Consider the following 16,273-nt stretch of genomic DNA (forward strand, 5'->3'; position numbering starts at 1 on the left):
GTCCTGGGGCCCACTGCAGGTGGATAGATGCTTTCTTTGTCGTTATTCTCTTTGCAGCTCTGATGCATCTTAGTAGCCACTGTTGTCCCGGGTTGTCCGATAGGTTGTTAAGCCTATGGATTGCTGCCCACAACCGTAGACAGAACAAACACACAATCAAGAATCAACATCATCACCATTCATTACCTATTTCATCAGTATTCCAGATGAGAGTGAATATCTGACAGTTGTAAAGATAGAGTATAAACTTCTTTTTCAAACTTCGAAAGTTTAATAGACATAGAGAGGTAATATAGAAGAGAAAAATTGAGATTAGAAAGAGAATAATATATAGAATAAGACTAGAAGAAGCTAACGTAATTCTAGCGTCTTTTTTTAGCGTCCTTTTTTTTTAAACTTTAATTTAAAAAATAAATAAGTAAGATACCCTAGTTCTAATTTTGCCTACGTAATGCTTATATAAGCTAGTATTACATAACTTTTTTAAGGAACTTTTTATACGCTCACTAAATAGTTGTAGCTGTTAGGGTCTCACAGGATCAGATATTTAAAACTGTGTTGAATTACAAAGTTTTTGCAGTACCGAGTTTCTAAGAAACTTCGGTAGAATTAAATACATGTGTGGGGCAGCGGGGCCTCGGCACCCGAGGCGCCGGCGTGGTCCGTGCTCAGAACACCAAGGTTCCAAACCATGACACGTCCCCCCTCCAAAATGCTCAAAGTCCCGACTGAGCGTTCAAACTTCCATTGAAAACACAAAGCAGGGCAACGGCAAGCTGCCCGTTGTCGTCATAATCATGAAAGGTGGCGTGAGGCCCAGGGCGCCCAGGGTTGCGGTCGTGAAAGTCCTGGACTGACTCCTTGCTGCCGCGCAGGTTGAAGTAGGGTTGCCAGCCTTCAGACTGGTCGTTGCCGACCCATTCAACTTTGTACTGGAGGCAACCACGGCGGCCAGTATAGGGGTCGTTCATTGTATTTCGTATGCGGGAGTCTAAGACTTGAGCGATAACATACTCTGTGTCGCCCTCATCGTTCAAATGGACTTCGGGGGGAGCGTTGTCGTTAGCTCTGGGCTGTCCAGGTAGAGCGTCATCCTCATATGGTTGGAGCAGCCACGGATGAAAAGCGGGAAAAATGTTCTTAAGGCTATCTGGCAGGTCTAGCTCATAGGCCATGTTGTCAATAACACGGGTAATCTGGTAGGGACCCATATTCTTGTGGTCTAGCGACTTGACTGGCCTTTCGGTCTTAATATGTTTAGCGTTGAGGAGCACCCAGTCGCCAACAGCGAAGCGGGGGGCTGGATGGCGGTGGACATCAGCGAAGTCTTTCATGCGTTCCTGGGTCCAGGCGATCTCATCGCGGAGGTACCGACGGGTTGCGTCAATGCGGTTTGTGAGGGAGTCAGCAGCGCGCCGCTGTGCTGCAGCTGGGGTGGCGTTAGTGATGGCGTGGGCTGGTTCTAGGCCGGAGCGAGGTTGGTAGCCCTTTGTTGCTTGAAATGGGGAAACTCCAGTAGCGGAGCTTATAGCGGAGTTGGCTTCGAATTCAGCTAAAGGTAGGAGCTGGGCCCAGTCATCCTGCAGGTAGTTCACGTACGAGCGCAGGTACTGCTTCAAGTCCGCGTTGGCGTTTTCTGTTTGGCCATCTGTCTCAGGATGATAGGCAGTTGAGAGCTTTGGTGCTGTGCCGACGCGGTCGCAAAGGCGGCGCCAAAAGTGGGATGTGAATTGGCGGCCTCGGTCTGAAACTAGGGTCTTTGGGTAGCCCTCTTCTCTCCAAATGTATTCGAGAAACTTGTCGACGATAGTTAGTACCTCCATGTTCTCAATGGCGATAAACTTCTTCTTCTTCGACAGCCTATCCACGACCACCATGATGTGTCGGTATGAGTGGCCGCACCACTTTGAGGGTGGCAGCGGCGTAATGAAATCGATAGAGATGTCCGTCCAGTATTTCTCTGGCACAGGCAATGGGTGCAGGAGGCCATGCTTAGCGTGGCGGTTGACTTTGGAGCGCCGGCAGGTGGTGCAGTTGTTAGTGAACCTTGCGATAGTGTCGGTCATGCCTTGCCAATAGTACCATTGGCTCACCTGCTGGTATGTTGTGGTGCGACCCCCGTGCCCTCCTGGCAGGGAGTCATGGATATCTTTTATAATGCGGGTCCTCAGTTTCTCGCTGAATGGGACAAGAAGGCGGTTATAGCGCATAAAAAGCTTTCTCTCAGCGTTGGTTTCAAGATCGCCCAGTTCCAACCGCACACCTTCAGCAATAAGGTGGTGAGGGATACGTCGATGGCCGTTGTTGAGTGCGTCGCGGATAGCGGTAAGGCGGGCGTCTGTAGGGTAGAGGGCATCGACAATTTCTTGGGTAGTCATTTCATCGGCTGCTACAAGGTCGTCGTAAGGGTCATGTTGTCCTTGGAGAGTGAGGCGGGCTAGCCTAACCATGGCGGTGCCCACGCGTGACATGCCTTCTCCGGATTCATGCATGAGGGATAAGATAGAGGGCAGGTCGCACTCGGCTTCTCCTAAGCAGAGGCCAGCAAGGCGGATAGCTTCATGGCTGCCTCCATCCCACCGGTGGTCGCCAAGGATGGTCTGACACTGGTGCTGGACGCGGTCGTCGGTGACACTCTCAGGCAGGTCACCTGTCCTTCTGGTGAGGCTGTCTGGCTTCGTGCCTTGTTTTCCAGGCCGATACTTGACTTTAAAGTCGAATTCCTCTAAGAACTCGGCCCAGCGGGCTTGTCGGCGGTTAAGGTGGCGTTTAGAGCGGAAGTATTCGAGGCCTCGATGGTCAGTAAGTACTTCTACTGTGTCGGCGGCGCCTGCGAGCTCCGGGCGCCATTCCTCGAAGGCGCGGACTATTGCCAGCAGTTCCTTGTCGTAGATCTCATAGTTGCACTCCGTAGGAGTCATCTTTTTGGAGAGGTACGCGACAGGGCGTATAGTGTCGTCGCTTTGAATTTGGGAGAGCACTGCAGCGTAGACGTAGTCAGAGGCGTCGGTTTCCAGGATGCATTTGAGGTCTGGGTTAAAATGGGCGAGGACCACCTCGCTACAGAATGCCTGCTTGAGCAGGTCAAAGGCTCGCGAAGCTTCGGGGGTCATTTGAAACAGCTTTGGATCTCCGCGGGTGAGATGGGTGAGAGGTTTGGCGATATCAGAGAAGCCATATATAAAACGGCGATAGAAATTGGCAAAGCCAAGGAAGGCTTGGACATCCTTGAGGGACTTGGGTAGAAGCCAGTCCTGTATAGCACTGACCTTTTCTGGGTCCATCTTTATACCGTTCGGTGTGATAATAAGCCCAAGAAACTTGACTTCTTCTTGGAAGAATTCAGATTTCAGGATGTCCATGGGGAGCCCAGCGTTGGACAGGCGTGTGACCACTCGGAGTAGATGGTCATCATGCTCTTCCCTTGTTTCGCTGAATATGATGACGTCGTCTAGGTAGGCCATGCAAAATTCGTCCAGGTACTCATGGAGGACGTCGTTGATGTAGGCTTGAAATGTTCCAGGGCTGTTGCACATTCCAAAGGGCATTACGGTGTACTGGTACAGGCCGTATGGCGTAATGAACGCTGAGAGGTGTTTATGCTCTTCTTTAATCCGGATTTTATTGAAGGCGGCGATAACGTCTACCTTAGAGAAGAATTTGGCCTTGGATAGCTTGGTGAGCATGTCGCGTATCAACGGAGGGGTGTTACGGTTCTTGATGGTATGGGCATTAAGTCCTCGATAGTCCACGCAAATTCGGATACCTCCTCCAGGTTTCTTGACTACTAGGAGGGGGGCAGCCCATTCAGAGGTGCTACGTTCAATGTGGCCTTTCCGGATCATATCGTCAATGTAGAGCTTCACAGCTCGGGCTTCGTCGCGGGATAGCGGCCTTAGCCGCTGTGATGAAGGGCGAGGCGGTTTTCCGGTTTCGGGGTCTAACTGGATTTCAATAGCGTGGTCCAGCTTGTCTCGCTGCGGAGGGATCTCATCGGCCTCTCGTGGGTCGAAGCCATGGTAGAGGGGATGGAGGACCTCTGGCAGCTTAGCCAGGATTTCCTCTTTACTCATGTGGGGGCGCTCCATTCGATCGCGAAACTTTTCAAAGTCTTCAGGGAGGACTTTGGCTCCTGCCGCACGCAGCAGTTGGGTATCCGTCCATTCTTGGTCGGTCATATTGCAAAGTCTTTCAACCTCTTCCATAGAGGTTAGGCAGACCTGTTCTCCTCTTGTCACTGAAATGGCGGCCACCCGGCTTGAGATAAAAGCGATGTCGATAGGCGGGGGATGTTGAGGAGCCTTAGGATGGCGAGCTTTTTTAAGCTCATAGGCTGGGGGCGCTGGGTGTTTGCGGTGTCGGCTACTAGCAGCCATGCATGGCTTGTGGTTTTCTAGGCAGTTGCGAATGCAATGGTCTGAGTTGAATACTATTGACATAGTGTCCCAGTTTACCTGGGGGTTGTGGATTTGAAACCAGGGAGTGCCAAGGATCATTTGCACTCCGCTAACTTTGGTCACATAGGCAAGGACTTGTTCATGGTGGGTGTCGAAAGTTACGTGTACCCGTGTCATATGGGTAACGTTGGCAACTTGGGTGCCGTCTGCGAGCTCCAGGACAGCTGGGTCTTGGAGCGGAATTAATTCGTATTTGTGTGCGCGAGCATGAGATTCATCAATGAAGAGAGAAGCACAACCAGAGTCACCCATGAGTTCTACGTGTGAGGATGGTTGTTGAGAGGGAGATATCATCCCTTTGAATACTAATTGCTGACCTACCATAGGGAGATAAGTATTGCCACGAATAGCGGCGGCTGCGATGGCGGAGACGCGAACCCGTGGGGCAGCAGGGCGTTCCAGGTTCTTGATCCGGTCCAGGATTGCTTGCAGTGTGGGGTCAGGTTCAGTGTCGTTGTCGTCGCAGTCTTCGGCAGTAGGAGAAGGGGGCGTTGTAGGTTCAGGTGTATTCAAGGGTTCTTTATTGAGTTTCTCAGGCTCTTGGGGTCCCTGGGGGCGACTTTCGCCAGGGACTACTCGTTTTCCGAGCGGGCGTCAGAGGCGGCCGCTGGAGGAGTAGGGGCTCGGACGGCGTTAATGCGTACGGCGGCCTTAGGGATAGGGACGCCGGCGGCCTTGCGGGCTTCGTTCAAGGCGGTGAGGACTTCGGGGTAGCGGCCCATTGAAGTGAGCTTGTCCATGTCCTTGCAGGGCGCGTCGTCGGAGTTAGACTTGTGGCCTGCACGGGTGCACTTGAAGCAGCGTTCCAATTCAGCTAGGACCTGGGTCTCCATGACAGTGCGCTCCCTGTAGGGTTTGTTGATAATAAATTGGTTGGCTCCGCTGCCTTTGGGCTGCGCGTTGTCGGCGTTGCGATTGCGGTTGCGGTTATTGCCGCCGCCGCCACGACCGCTACCTCCACTATTACCCTTGCTAGGGTTGTGAGAGGGCTGGAGGGCGGAGTGAAGTTGTTCGAGGTGTCGGAGCTTGTGGCTGAACTTGGCAAAGTCCTTGGTGAAGGTGTCGTCGCTCATGAGGTGCTCCGCTCGGCTGCGCCACTGGTCTGGCAACTTCTTGTAGGCTTGCAGAGTCTTTTCCTCGTCGTCCCATTTCAAGGGAGCGACGCCGGCTTTGAAGCGGGCCAGGTAGGAGGTGATAGTCTCACCAGGCTTCATGAAGCCTTCCTTTTCGTAGAAGTTGTGGGCATCTAGGCGGGTATTCAAACGGCCGTAGCAGGCGTCGAGGATATCCCACGCTTCTTGTGCAGTATGGAACTCGTCTCCTTCGACAAACCATCCGCTCGAGATATTATCCCAGGCTACGCCGGTGGTTTTCATGCGGATGTAGTCTAGTTGCTCCTCCTCGTTGTTGGCGAAAGGGTACGGATGGGCACGGAACCAGCTCTGCATGTCGAGTTTCCATTTCTGGTAGGTAGAGGCCTTTGTGCCTGTAGGGCCCTCAAAGACCGCGGGTTCAGGTTGTTTAGATCGTCGCTGCGTTGTGGCGGGCAGCGGAGCGTCAGGGCTAAGTTTGGTAGCTGAGCGGTGGCGGCGTACGCTAACGGGTCCATCTGATTCGTCAGAGATGGAGTCATGCGGTTTGCCGCGTAGAGATGGGCGCGCGGTGCTAGCATAGGCTTTAAGCTTTTCTTTGGTTTCGCCGTGCGCGGTAGACTCTTGGTTAAGGGCGGTCTTGTACTCCTCCTTGCGCTGGAGGTAGCGTTCGGCTCGTCGCTCAGCGGTGTCGAGTTTCGACTGGAGGTCTTGGTTGGCTACGTGGAGGCTGCCTCTCACCTCTTGAAGCTGGTTTGTAAGGAACTTTACCTGCTTTTCGGAGTTGAGTTTGGCGACGCGCTCGTCGATGAGGTCTTCCTGAGCGTCCGTCAGGCGCTCTTGAAGATTGGCGAGGTCGTTATGTAGGGTGTGGACGGTGTCAAAGCAGAACTGGTAGAGTTTCTCTCCAGCTTCCGTGGTTGAGCCTTTAACAAAAGCTTCGTCAAGTTCTCCTACTAGCCTGGGCTCGCCGTTGGCGTCGTACTCATAGGCGGCTAGAGTTGGCTGACTGCCTTGAGGCAAGTCAGTTTTGGGGATTACGTAGCCAATGACTTTGCGGACGGGCTTTGAGGTAGTCCCCTCTGTGCGTGGCGTAGGCGAGGGTAGCGGGTCCCATGTAGGCGGAGAGAGGGCGTAGCTAGTATGGTTGCCGTCTTCTGTTTGGTACGTAAAGGGGTTATCAGTGCGCTGGGCGTCCGACCGCTGTCGGAGAGCGGGGTACTGAAAGCCTGCGCGGCCGCGGGTTGTAGTGACGTTAGGCGGGGACGGTTGAAAGGAGTCGCTAGAGTCTTGAGCGTCTACGACAGGTGATAACGGGCGCGATGGTACTAGATGGTGGATTTGGGTAATGTCGGCCTCGTCGTTATCTGAGTCGGCGTCATAGCCCTGCTGCTCTAGCTGCTCGTTTCCGAAGGCGCCAGGTACAGCTGGGTTGCTGATTTGGCGTAAGTTGGCGGACCCGGTAGCGCGTGGCAAGGCGCTGCTGCGGGCGGTGGAAGCCACGGTAGGTCTAGCGAAAGACCTCGCGCTCTTACCGGGGCTGATCGTTGCACCGGCGGTAGGGTTGGCGTCGCTGCCCGAGGCGTCTCCCACATGGGGCGCGTCGGCGGCATTGCCGTCTGGGAACTGGGTGGACATGGCGTTGGTCTACCGTGTCGCGGGAACTGTGGGGATCTGCAACTAGCCGCACGCGCTGGGTTGCTATTAGAGCGCTGTTAGAGCGCTGTCAGAGCGCAGTTAAGGCGCTGTCAGGTTAGGAGCAACTGGCCAAGGACGCCAGGTTGCTGTCAGAGGCGTTTAATGGACTGCAAAAACGTGTTAGGGTCTCACAGGATCAGATATTTAAAACTGTGTTGAATTACAAAGTTTTTGCAGTACCGAGTTTCTAAGAAACTTCGGTAGAATTAAATACATGTGTGGGGCAGCGGGGCCTCGGCACCCGAGGCGCCGGCGTGGTCCGTGCTCAGAACACCAAGGTTCCAAACCATGACAGTAGCTGCATTAAACTAGGGTTTTTTATCTCTATATTTACTGCTACTTATCTTCTCCTACGTGCTTATTAAGCAGATACAGTAGTATGCGCACCTAAAGAGGAAGTTCTTAGCTTTCCAAAACACTAAAAATCATAGTTCTAGCTAGTCTAGTTATCTAGATATCTAGCTTTAAAAAAGGTAACTTTTTTAATGTTGTTTTCTTTTTGTCACCCTACTGTAAGATATCTTTTGTTGCATTTTGCCAATTAACTATCTGCTCGGAATTGGCAACATACTGTAGATTGCGTTAGTAGTTGGCGCCAACTGAGTCGTTGCCAGTGATATTCCAGATTGTTAGTAGACACCCAATGCAGGCGTTTTCTCATCTTGAATCATGCTAAAATCTCCAAGTGCCTGAAGTTCAAGCTCATCGATTACCTCCTTAGAAAACTTGCTTAGCTTATTCACTGGCCAGCCCTCTATCACGGAGCCCCAAAATCGGCGGCCCATCCAACACCTTCTCTAGCCCTCCATCGTCGACAAATCTCAGCAGAATTTCTTCTTCACTGATACTCTTTTGGCTTTTATAACGAAGTGAAGAGTGCCAGCAGCGTTTGGAAGCACTCATTAGCAGGTAGAAGGATACGCGTCTGTTGCTTGAACAGTCTATAGCCGTCTCTTGCAGAGTTGCTATCAGTCAGTTCAGTCAGTCCGGAGCTCTCTGGACTGACTGAACTGACGTCCTGAGGTCACTGAACTGGACTGGACTGACTGCCAAGACTTTTCAATTAAACTAAAACTGACTGACTGAACTGACGTCGCCGCGGCCTGCGGACTGACTGGACTGACTGAACTGAGTTACCTGACGTCGAACTGAGATAAATGCTCCTGTACTTTTGAGATTTCTTCCTCTGATAGTGTGCGCGCTAGCCCAGAAGCTGAGGTAGTTGTTGGCTGTATACCAAGCCTCTTCCAGCTCTTCAAGCTCTGCAAAGCTGAAATAAGCTCTGGCTTCATATGGAGTCTCCGGGTGCCTAACATGTCGCCAAGCTCGCTGAAAGTCCGCTCACAGTCTGCCGCTGCTGCTGGTATTGTTAGGACGTCAATAGCGAACTTTGAGAGTATAGGGAACTGCCCAGCAACTGACTCCCAGTATAGAAGCGGATTAAGAGACAGCCAATCCTCCTCAGCTAACGCTGGTTGCCGCTTCCATATCTCATACTCATCCTCAGCAAGGCTTGCCTCTAACTGCCGTGTGCTTTGCTCAATTGACGACTGTAGAAAAGCTGATCGCGACGTTGAAATCCCTAGCCGGGGCTTCTTACGCGGCGGCGTTACAGTGTGAGCTGAAGTGGCTGCAGAGTCCTTCCGCCCCTGCCACATGCGCAGGAATGCCCGGTGGTTATTGTCAAGCCAGCCGTCGCGATAGTGGACACCGTCACGGGCAGTGACATGGGTGTCAGGCACCTTCCAGAGCGCTGAGAGGTGGTGTTTGTAGTGCGGGTGTAGTATTGTAGCAGTGTAGTAGACAGGCGCGTTATCGAATTTTGCGTAGTACTCAGCAAGCTTACAATGCGCAAGGTTAACGTTTGTAATAAGATGATCTTCAGGCGCATCTAGATCTTCGTAATTTACATCCTTAAGGCGGTCTTTGAGAGCCTCAAGCTGGTCAAGAAGCCACTCAAACGTTACTAGAACTTCCCATATAGCGCCGTGTCGGCCGTGTCGGCCGCGACCTTCAAGTAGCCGTGTAGCTTCGGCAAATGGCTCAAGGAGTCGAATGTATTCTGTTATTGTCGCCCAGTCCTTGCCGTTTAGACCCCCTTCGCGTATATATAACCGTGGCTGGGCAGCAGGGAGCTGCTCACGATTCTTCCGGCGTCGTGAGGTTGCTGTTGCAGCACTATGCTCCTCAAGTTTACACTCAATATAGCCATCGATAGGGCCGTGTAGCTCAGCTGCACGGACAAACGTGTTGAAATAGCTATTCCAGCGTGTCTTAACAGGCTTCACAAGCTGCCGGATGTGGGGTGTAACACCTAGAGACTCTGCCTCCTCGCACTGTAGGCGCTCTAGTAGTTGTCGAGTTTGAGGCGTACAGATAGACGCAATCACGTCAAAGAGGACGCCAACAGGACCGTATTTGCGCCACTCATCCATGTACTTCTCCTCTTCCTCAAGGTGTGCGGCTTCATTCTCGTACGCGCTACGGTCTTTGCCCCAAATTACTAATTGTGCGCTTAGGTTGAGTATATGGCAGCAGCACCGCAGCCGCCGCTCGCTTGCGATAAAGCCAAACTCCTCTGCTAAGGACTCAACTGCAGTATCATTGTTACTTGCGTTGTCAAGCACAAAGTACCCAACCCTCGCGTTGTCAACGCCAAATAGCCGAAGTATTGTTGTTGCTGCAGCGGCAATATTATTGCCAGTGTGCGCCCCGTGTAGCTCAGGCAACCCAAGCAGGTGGTCAACTAGCTTGCCCTCGCTGTTAAGGTAATGTACGCAGAGGCCAGTAAAAGCATACTGCCCACCAGTTGAAGTCCAGTTGTCGAATGACACGTGTATAAGCGACCGGGCTTCGCGAAGGTAGTTGGCAACAGCTGGTATGTATGTATTGTACTCAGTAATAATATGATCGTGGAGCGTTTGGTGGCTACGCCAAAGGAGAGCTTCGGCTAGCGGGCTCACGGCCGCAATCATGGCTCGAAACTGCGGCGTTTCTATTACGCGAAGGCTCTGGTTGTCCGCGACTACCCAGTCCTTCAGCGCGTCCTGAAATCGAGAGGTTGAAAAGCTTGCTGCCATCTCGTTTGCTACCTCTTGCGATACTTCTATCCCTTTAGACCTCATAATATGTACTTGGGACTTTGCGAGCGCGCCCATAATATTGCCCTCCCGGCTAGCAATTGGTACAGGTCCGTTAGGTCCGTGTGAGTGTCCAGGCTTGTTGCTTGAGAGGTGTCGGCCGGCGTTTGTAGTGCTGTCAGCCTCGTAGCAAGCCTCCTGCTTCCGTCGTTGATGGCAGTACCGGCAAAGCCAGTAGTTTTTCTTGTACTTGCGGTGCCAGACGGCCCAGCCGTGGCGGTAGATCCAGCTTTTTGGCCCACCGCGACTATTACGCTCAACCTGGCGCCGCTCAAGATACGGCACACGCTTAAAATCAGGCCCGTCGTAATTGTCGTCGTCGTCGTCGTCGTCGCCGTCGTTGGGGAAGTCCGCCTGTACTGCCAAGGGCTCATCAGCCTGGGCCTCGCTCGCAGTATCGCCAACAGTAGGCGCGTTTGATAGCGATGGTAGAGGAGAATTGCGCTTGTCGCATTCTACAAGGCGGCGAAGGCCTGAATTAGAGGGAGTAGACATGAAGTACACCAAGAAGTATTATGGCAACAGTAGTCTAGCGTCGTGTGTATAGCAGACGCGACGCGACGCGACGCGAAAGGCTTACTAGGTGCGCACCGGGTAGCGCATTTCCGCAAACTCTAATTAGCTTAAAGCTAGATGCTTTAACTTATATAGGATTAGTGTCTTTATATCTAGGACTAGCGCGGCTTCGAAGCCGCACTAAATGTGGCTTTCACAACTCTAAAATACTGCTTTAAAAACAGCTAACGTCAGTCTAACGTCAGTCAGTTCAGTCAGTCTGGAGGCTTCTGAACTGACTGGACTGACGTCCAGCTGCCTCAAGAACTGACTGACTGAACTGAGTCTTGGCAGTCAGTTCAGTCAGTTCGAACTGAGTTACCTGACTGATAGCAAGTAGACTCCGCAACAATCAATTCAATCCGGTCACTCTCCTAGACCCACTTACCTATCTAGGTAGGGCTTAAACTCCTATAGGTAACTACTAGGCTTAAAGCGGTAATCAATCAATCCAATCTGAACCTTCTAGGACCCACTTAATTGATTGTTGCGGACTGTGATACCTATACCTATCACGAAATCTATCTTGCCGCTCAGCGAGGGACTAACCTCCATCTTGTGGGAGAGACTCGAGGAAGTAAGTTTTAGCCCGCATTATCAATGCATCGTTCGTCTTCCACAACAATCTAACCCTCCCACCAGAACACTCTTACCCACACTCTTTCACCAACGACGACTCCAAGGGCAACAAACTCACCTTCCCAAAAGACTGTCCTGCCAATGACGACAGCCGTTATGAGTTCCCACTTAAGAATGGAAGTCCTTATGATGGCGGCAAGAACAATGTTAAGCAGGGTGATGAGAGAGTCGTCTTCTACTACGAAGACGGCGAGATAAGCTACGATGGTAACCCACAGGTCTATTATTGTGGGATAATGACACACAAGGGGGCGCCTAGCGGAGGCTTTTTACTTTGCTAAGTTGGAGCTCTATGGTCTTGCGGTTTTCGTGTGATTAGGTGCTGTCTAGCGTTAGTGGCAATTACAAGAGGCGCGACATTTACGTACCCGTGCTTTTTATATTCGCGGTTTTATTTGCGGTTCCTCAGTGCGACCTCGATTCCTTCGTGGGTCTGATACCAGGTGTCCTACTCAATCAATCTCTTAGCCGGAATACTTTGCTCCTCCCATTATACGTTAACTGCGGTCCTTGTTTTATCACATACCCTACCTAGGTAGACTGCTGCGCACACATGATTTAGATTCTTCAAAGATGCCATTCTCCTGTTTCTATCTAAAACAACCCCTCCGCGTTCTCACGTTAAAGGGCCGCTCTTTCTCTCCATTCTTCCAAGCTACTCTGACTTCCTTTCTCACTCTTTGAGCAACATCCACTAACGCGGTAGAGAATTCTTCCTCAAAGTCAGGTACCCCTAATGCTATGTCGACCTGGACGTGCTTCAATCCCTCCATTTCTGCTGCGATTCGCTTCGAGCATCTACTTCACGCCTCAAGATTATATAGAGGAACTGTGAACGGTCTGTAGGGACTGTATTCCAGCTACCTAGTCCAGATGCTATTTACAGTCAAGATGAAGAAAGAAGGTAAGACGCAAGCGGCGAGCCTGCTTTGTTTGGGTTGGCGCACGGCCCTCACGTTGCCGGGGAAGCGACTAGGCTAGCAGCCTAGTCATGTGACTCGAGGCTCAGCCCGTTACATTACCCCCCTCCTTTCCCTTTAGCGCGTAGTTTTCTCCATTTCCTCCAAGCGTCAGTCTTTAGTACGTTACTCACAGGTTCCCATGTCGGTTCAGTATAGTCCACCCACTTCACATATGCCTCCTTGATTTCTTTCCCTCCCTGCCTTGTTGTGCGTTCGCCCAGAATACGTTCAACCAGCCATAGCTCGTCTCCATCTACAAGTATAGGCCCTGGCTGAGTGTCTCCAACCTTCTGCGATGGGAGAGAGTCGTTAGGCGCGTAGCGAAGCAGGTCTACGTGGAAGACAGGATGGATCTTCCCCGGAACGTCAAGTTGATAAGAGTGGGAGTTGACCTGCCTCAAGACTTTGTACTTTCCATGCAACCAGTCTAGCTTCTTGGAAGGTCGTGTTGTCTTCACGTTTCTAAGGTTCAAAAACACCCAGTCTCCCTCCTTGTATTGGGGCGCTGCTGTTCTTGTCTTGTTAGCTTGATGTTGCTGTTTCTCTTGTGTTATCGCGATCGCAGCTTGGGCCCACTCTGTTGCGTCTTGGAGTCTTTTAAGGAAGCCTTCTGCCAGTGCTTCGCCGTCTCTCTTTGGTCGGTCCTGAATAGTTCGATCCTCTACCAGCTGAATGGGTTCATTGTGATATCCGTGCATAAAATAGAAGGGGCTTAGGCCAGTAGATGAGGCCTCGCGATTGTTGATTGCTCCCATAACGATAGGTAAAAGTGCTAGCCAATTTTCTTGCGTGTAGGTGGCCCAGATTCGAATCATCTTCTCAATCTCTTGGTTCATTCGCTCTGTTGCACCATCGGTTTGCGGATGATAGGCAGTCGACAGGCGTTGCTCAACGCTGAGGAGTTTACAGAAATGCCTCCAAAGATCGCTGACGAATTGTGGTCCTCTATCGCTCGTAATTGCCGTTGGAATACCATGAATAGGGTAATGCCGTTCTAAAAGCCGTTGTGCTACTGCTTCTGCCGAGATATCGTGCATGCCTTCCAGTTCAACTCCCTTTGTCAGCCGATCAGTGACCACCATGCAGTTCGTTGCGTCATCGCGTCCAGATGGCGGCAAGTCCGTAATAAAATCGATTGAAAGTTCTCCCCATATACGTTCTGGGATCGGTAGCGGTTTAAGGAGGCCCTTCTTTGTCTCTCTCCATATCGTATTCCTCCCGCAAATCTCGCAGTTACGGACAAAGCGTCGCACGTCGCTTGCTACACCTGACCAGAAGAACTGCCTTGATAAGATTGAGTAGGTAAGATCTCGTCCAGGATGGCCGGTGATATGCGAGTCGTGAATATTTTGAATAATTCGTGTGCGAAGTGGTTCGCAGTCAGGGATCCATATCCGGTCTCGAAATCGCAACAGGCCTCTCTCGTCTAGGGTGCATTCTGCTATACTCACTGACTTCTCCTTCTGAAGTTTGGTAGGGAGGTTCCGCTCCTTGTTTGCTACCAGCGTAGTGAGCTCCTGATAAAGCTTATCCTCTTGGCGGCTTCGGTGCCAGAGATTTTGCATGTCCTGGTCCTCAAACATGCGTATCTCTTCTGTGAAGTCAATCTCCTCGGACGACAGGGACTGGATTTGAACACTCTGCAAGTGCTTGCTCTGGAAAAGACGGATAAATCGAGACCGTATTCGTTCATCGTCGTAGTTGGCGGGTAGGTCTTGTTCTCGTCGTGACAGGGCGTCAGGTTTTCCCATAGTCTTTCCAGGTTTCCATTCCAGGGAGAAGTCGAATCGTGAGAGAAACTCTGACCAACGTACTTGTCTTTCAGACAGCTGTCGTTCGCGGTAGAAGTATTGAAGGTTCTTGTGGTCCGTCAGAACTGTGAACTTCCTAACCATACGTAGTTCAGGAGCCCATGCTTCTAAGCAACGAACAATAGCTAGAAGCTCCTTGTCATGAATTGGATAATTGGCCTCTGTTGGTGAGTGCTTCTTTGAGTAGTAGGCAACGGGTTGCCAGTTGTTGTTCTTGTCCTTCTGCAGCAATAGGCCGCCAGTTGCATGTCCTGAGGAGTCGGCTTCTACCAAGGTGTCCTTCTCTGGATCAAAATGGCCGAGTATTGGTGCTGTAATGAGAAGTTCCTTAATCGTTTCAAATGCTTGATTGCAAGCCTCGTCCCAATGAAAAACCATCTCTTTCTTAGTTAGGTTGATAAGCGGTTCAGCAATGTCCGAGAAGTTTGGTATAAAAACTCGGTAAAAGTTGGCAAAACCAATAAATGCTCGGATAGCCTTAACTGACGTTGGTGTAGCCCATTCGCGGATTGCGATAATCTTTTCAGGATCAACTCGAATGCCCACTTCTGCTTCCACAATGTACCCGAGGTATTTGACTCGTTTAGTCTCGAACTCGCACTTGTCGATATCAATCTGCAGTCCAGCGTCTATAAGGCGTTGAAGAACCTTTCCAACCTTCTCTCTGTGATCCTGAAGCGATCCTGACGAGTAGATTAAGATGTCGTCAACGTAGGCTGAAACAAAGTCGTCAAGGTAATCCTGTAGAACACCATTTACGTAGCGTTGAAATGCGGCTGGTGCTCCTGTTAGTCCGAAGGGAGCAACCCGCCATTCGAATAGGCCGTATCTTGTTCGGAAAGCTGTCTTCCATTCTTCTCCTTTGGCCACACGGATCTTGTGGAAGGCTGCGATAACGTCAAGTTTTGTGAACCATTTAGCTTTAGCTACATTTCTCAGTGTTTCTGTGAATAGAGGCAGAGGGTAACGGTCCTTCCTGGTGATGTTGTTCAAGCCTCGGTAGTCAACGCAAAATCGGATGCCCCCTCCTGGCTTTTTGACCATCAGGACGGGTGCAGCTGCGGGAGAGTTACTTGCGCGGATAAAATCCTTGTCTAACAGCTCGGTGAGAGTTTTCCTAAGCACTAGTAACTCTTCTCGGCTCATGCCGTAGAGCGGACCCCATGGAATGGTCTTCTCGTTTCCGTCTTGATCCTTTTCAATCTCAATGTGGAGATCAACGCCTTTACGATGCGGGGGAAGTTTCTCAGCTAGGAAATGGTCGAAAGCCTTCAGCCATTGGTGGTACTGGGGTGGGAGCTTCGTCTTTGGATCGGATCGTTTGCGCGGTTTCAAAGCTTTCTCAATGTCGGCGATGGAAACAGCGAACAGTCCAGTGTCGAGCGCAATACCGTCTCCTTTGTTCTTCCTACGGCTTCTTCTCACCTCCGCCATGAATGCGGAAGCCATCACCTGAGTAGCCTTCATTAGTGGTGGCTTGTATGACGCTTTCTTGTGGTTCCATGCGCGGATGTTTGACGCGCCGATATCTAGGCAGCCTTGTTTGGCCGAAATTGTGACGTCGGCATCTTCTAACCAGGGCTTTCCTAGGATCACGTCGTAAGTTAGGCCAGGTACAACGTAGAAGAAGACGCGTTTCTGCTGGTGGCCGTCTATGTCTATCGAGGCGTAAGTAACTGTATCTAGGACAGTACTTGGTTCTGCGTTCTTCCCAGCTGCTTCCTCTAGCTGGCGCGGGGCTATCTTGATTGATGGCAGTCTCAGAGATCGAAAGAGTTGTTCATTAATGGCAGAATAGCAAAGGCAACCTGAGTCAACAAGTCCAGTGACAAAGTCAGTTCCATTAAGTCTAACGTCCAGTACAAAGGGATCGCTATCCATCTTTTGCTTTCCGGTCTCTTTCCATTCTTTCTGAGCTGC

At 51.2% G+C, this 16,273-nt stretch overlaps 3 protein-coding genes across 3 annotated transcripts; all 3 read right to left on the bottom strand.

Moving 5' to 3' along the window:
• Positions 1 to 716: 716 nt before the first annotated feature.
• On the bottom strand, positions 717 to 5,290 carry PtrM4_044680 (uncharacterized protein; the record flags this gene model as incomplete). Its single annotated transcript, XM_066104538.1, has 2 exons — positions 717 to 5,006; positions 5,102 to 5,290. 2 exons carry the CDS (start codon positions 5,288 to 5,290, stop codon positions 717 to 719), a joined length of 4,479 nt encoding a protein of 1,492 aa, XP_065959102.1.
• A 236-nt stretch (positions 5,291 to 5,526) lies between these two features.
• On the bottom strand, positions 5,527 to 7,186 carry PtrM4_044690 (Myosin-tail-1 multi-domain protein; the record flags this gene model as incomplete). Its single annotated transcript, XM_066104539.1, has 2 exons — positions 5,527 to 5,559; positions 5,621 to 7,186. 2 exons carry the CDS (start codon positions 7,184 to 7,186, stop codon positions 5,527 to 5,529), a joined length of 1,599 nt encoding a protein of 532 aa, XP_065959103.1.
• Positions 7,187 to 8,379: 1,193 nt separating this feature from the next.
• PtrM4_044700 (uncharacterized protein) lies at positions 8,380 to 16,234 on the bottom strand (the record flags this gene model as incomplete). Its single annotated transcript, XM_066104540.1, has 2 exons — positions 8,380 to 10,674; positions 12,674 to 16,234. 2 exons carry the CDS (start codon positions 16,232 to 16,234, stop codon positions 8,380 to 8,382), a joined length of 5,856 nt encoding a protein of 1,951 aa, XP_065959104.1.
• Positions 16,235 to 16,273: the final 39 nt, after the last annotated feature.

The sequence above is a fragment of the Pyrenophora tritici-repentis genome, chromosome 10, assembly GCF_003171515.1.
Source record: "Pyrenophora tritici-repentis strain M4 chromosome 10, whole genome shotgun sequence".
Classification (NCBI taxonomy): domain Eukaryota; kingdom Fungi; phylum Ascomycota; class Dothideomycetes; order Pleosporales; family Pleosporaceae; genus Pyrenophora; species Pyrenophora tritici-repentis.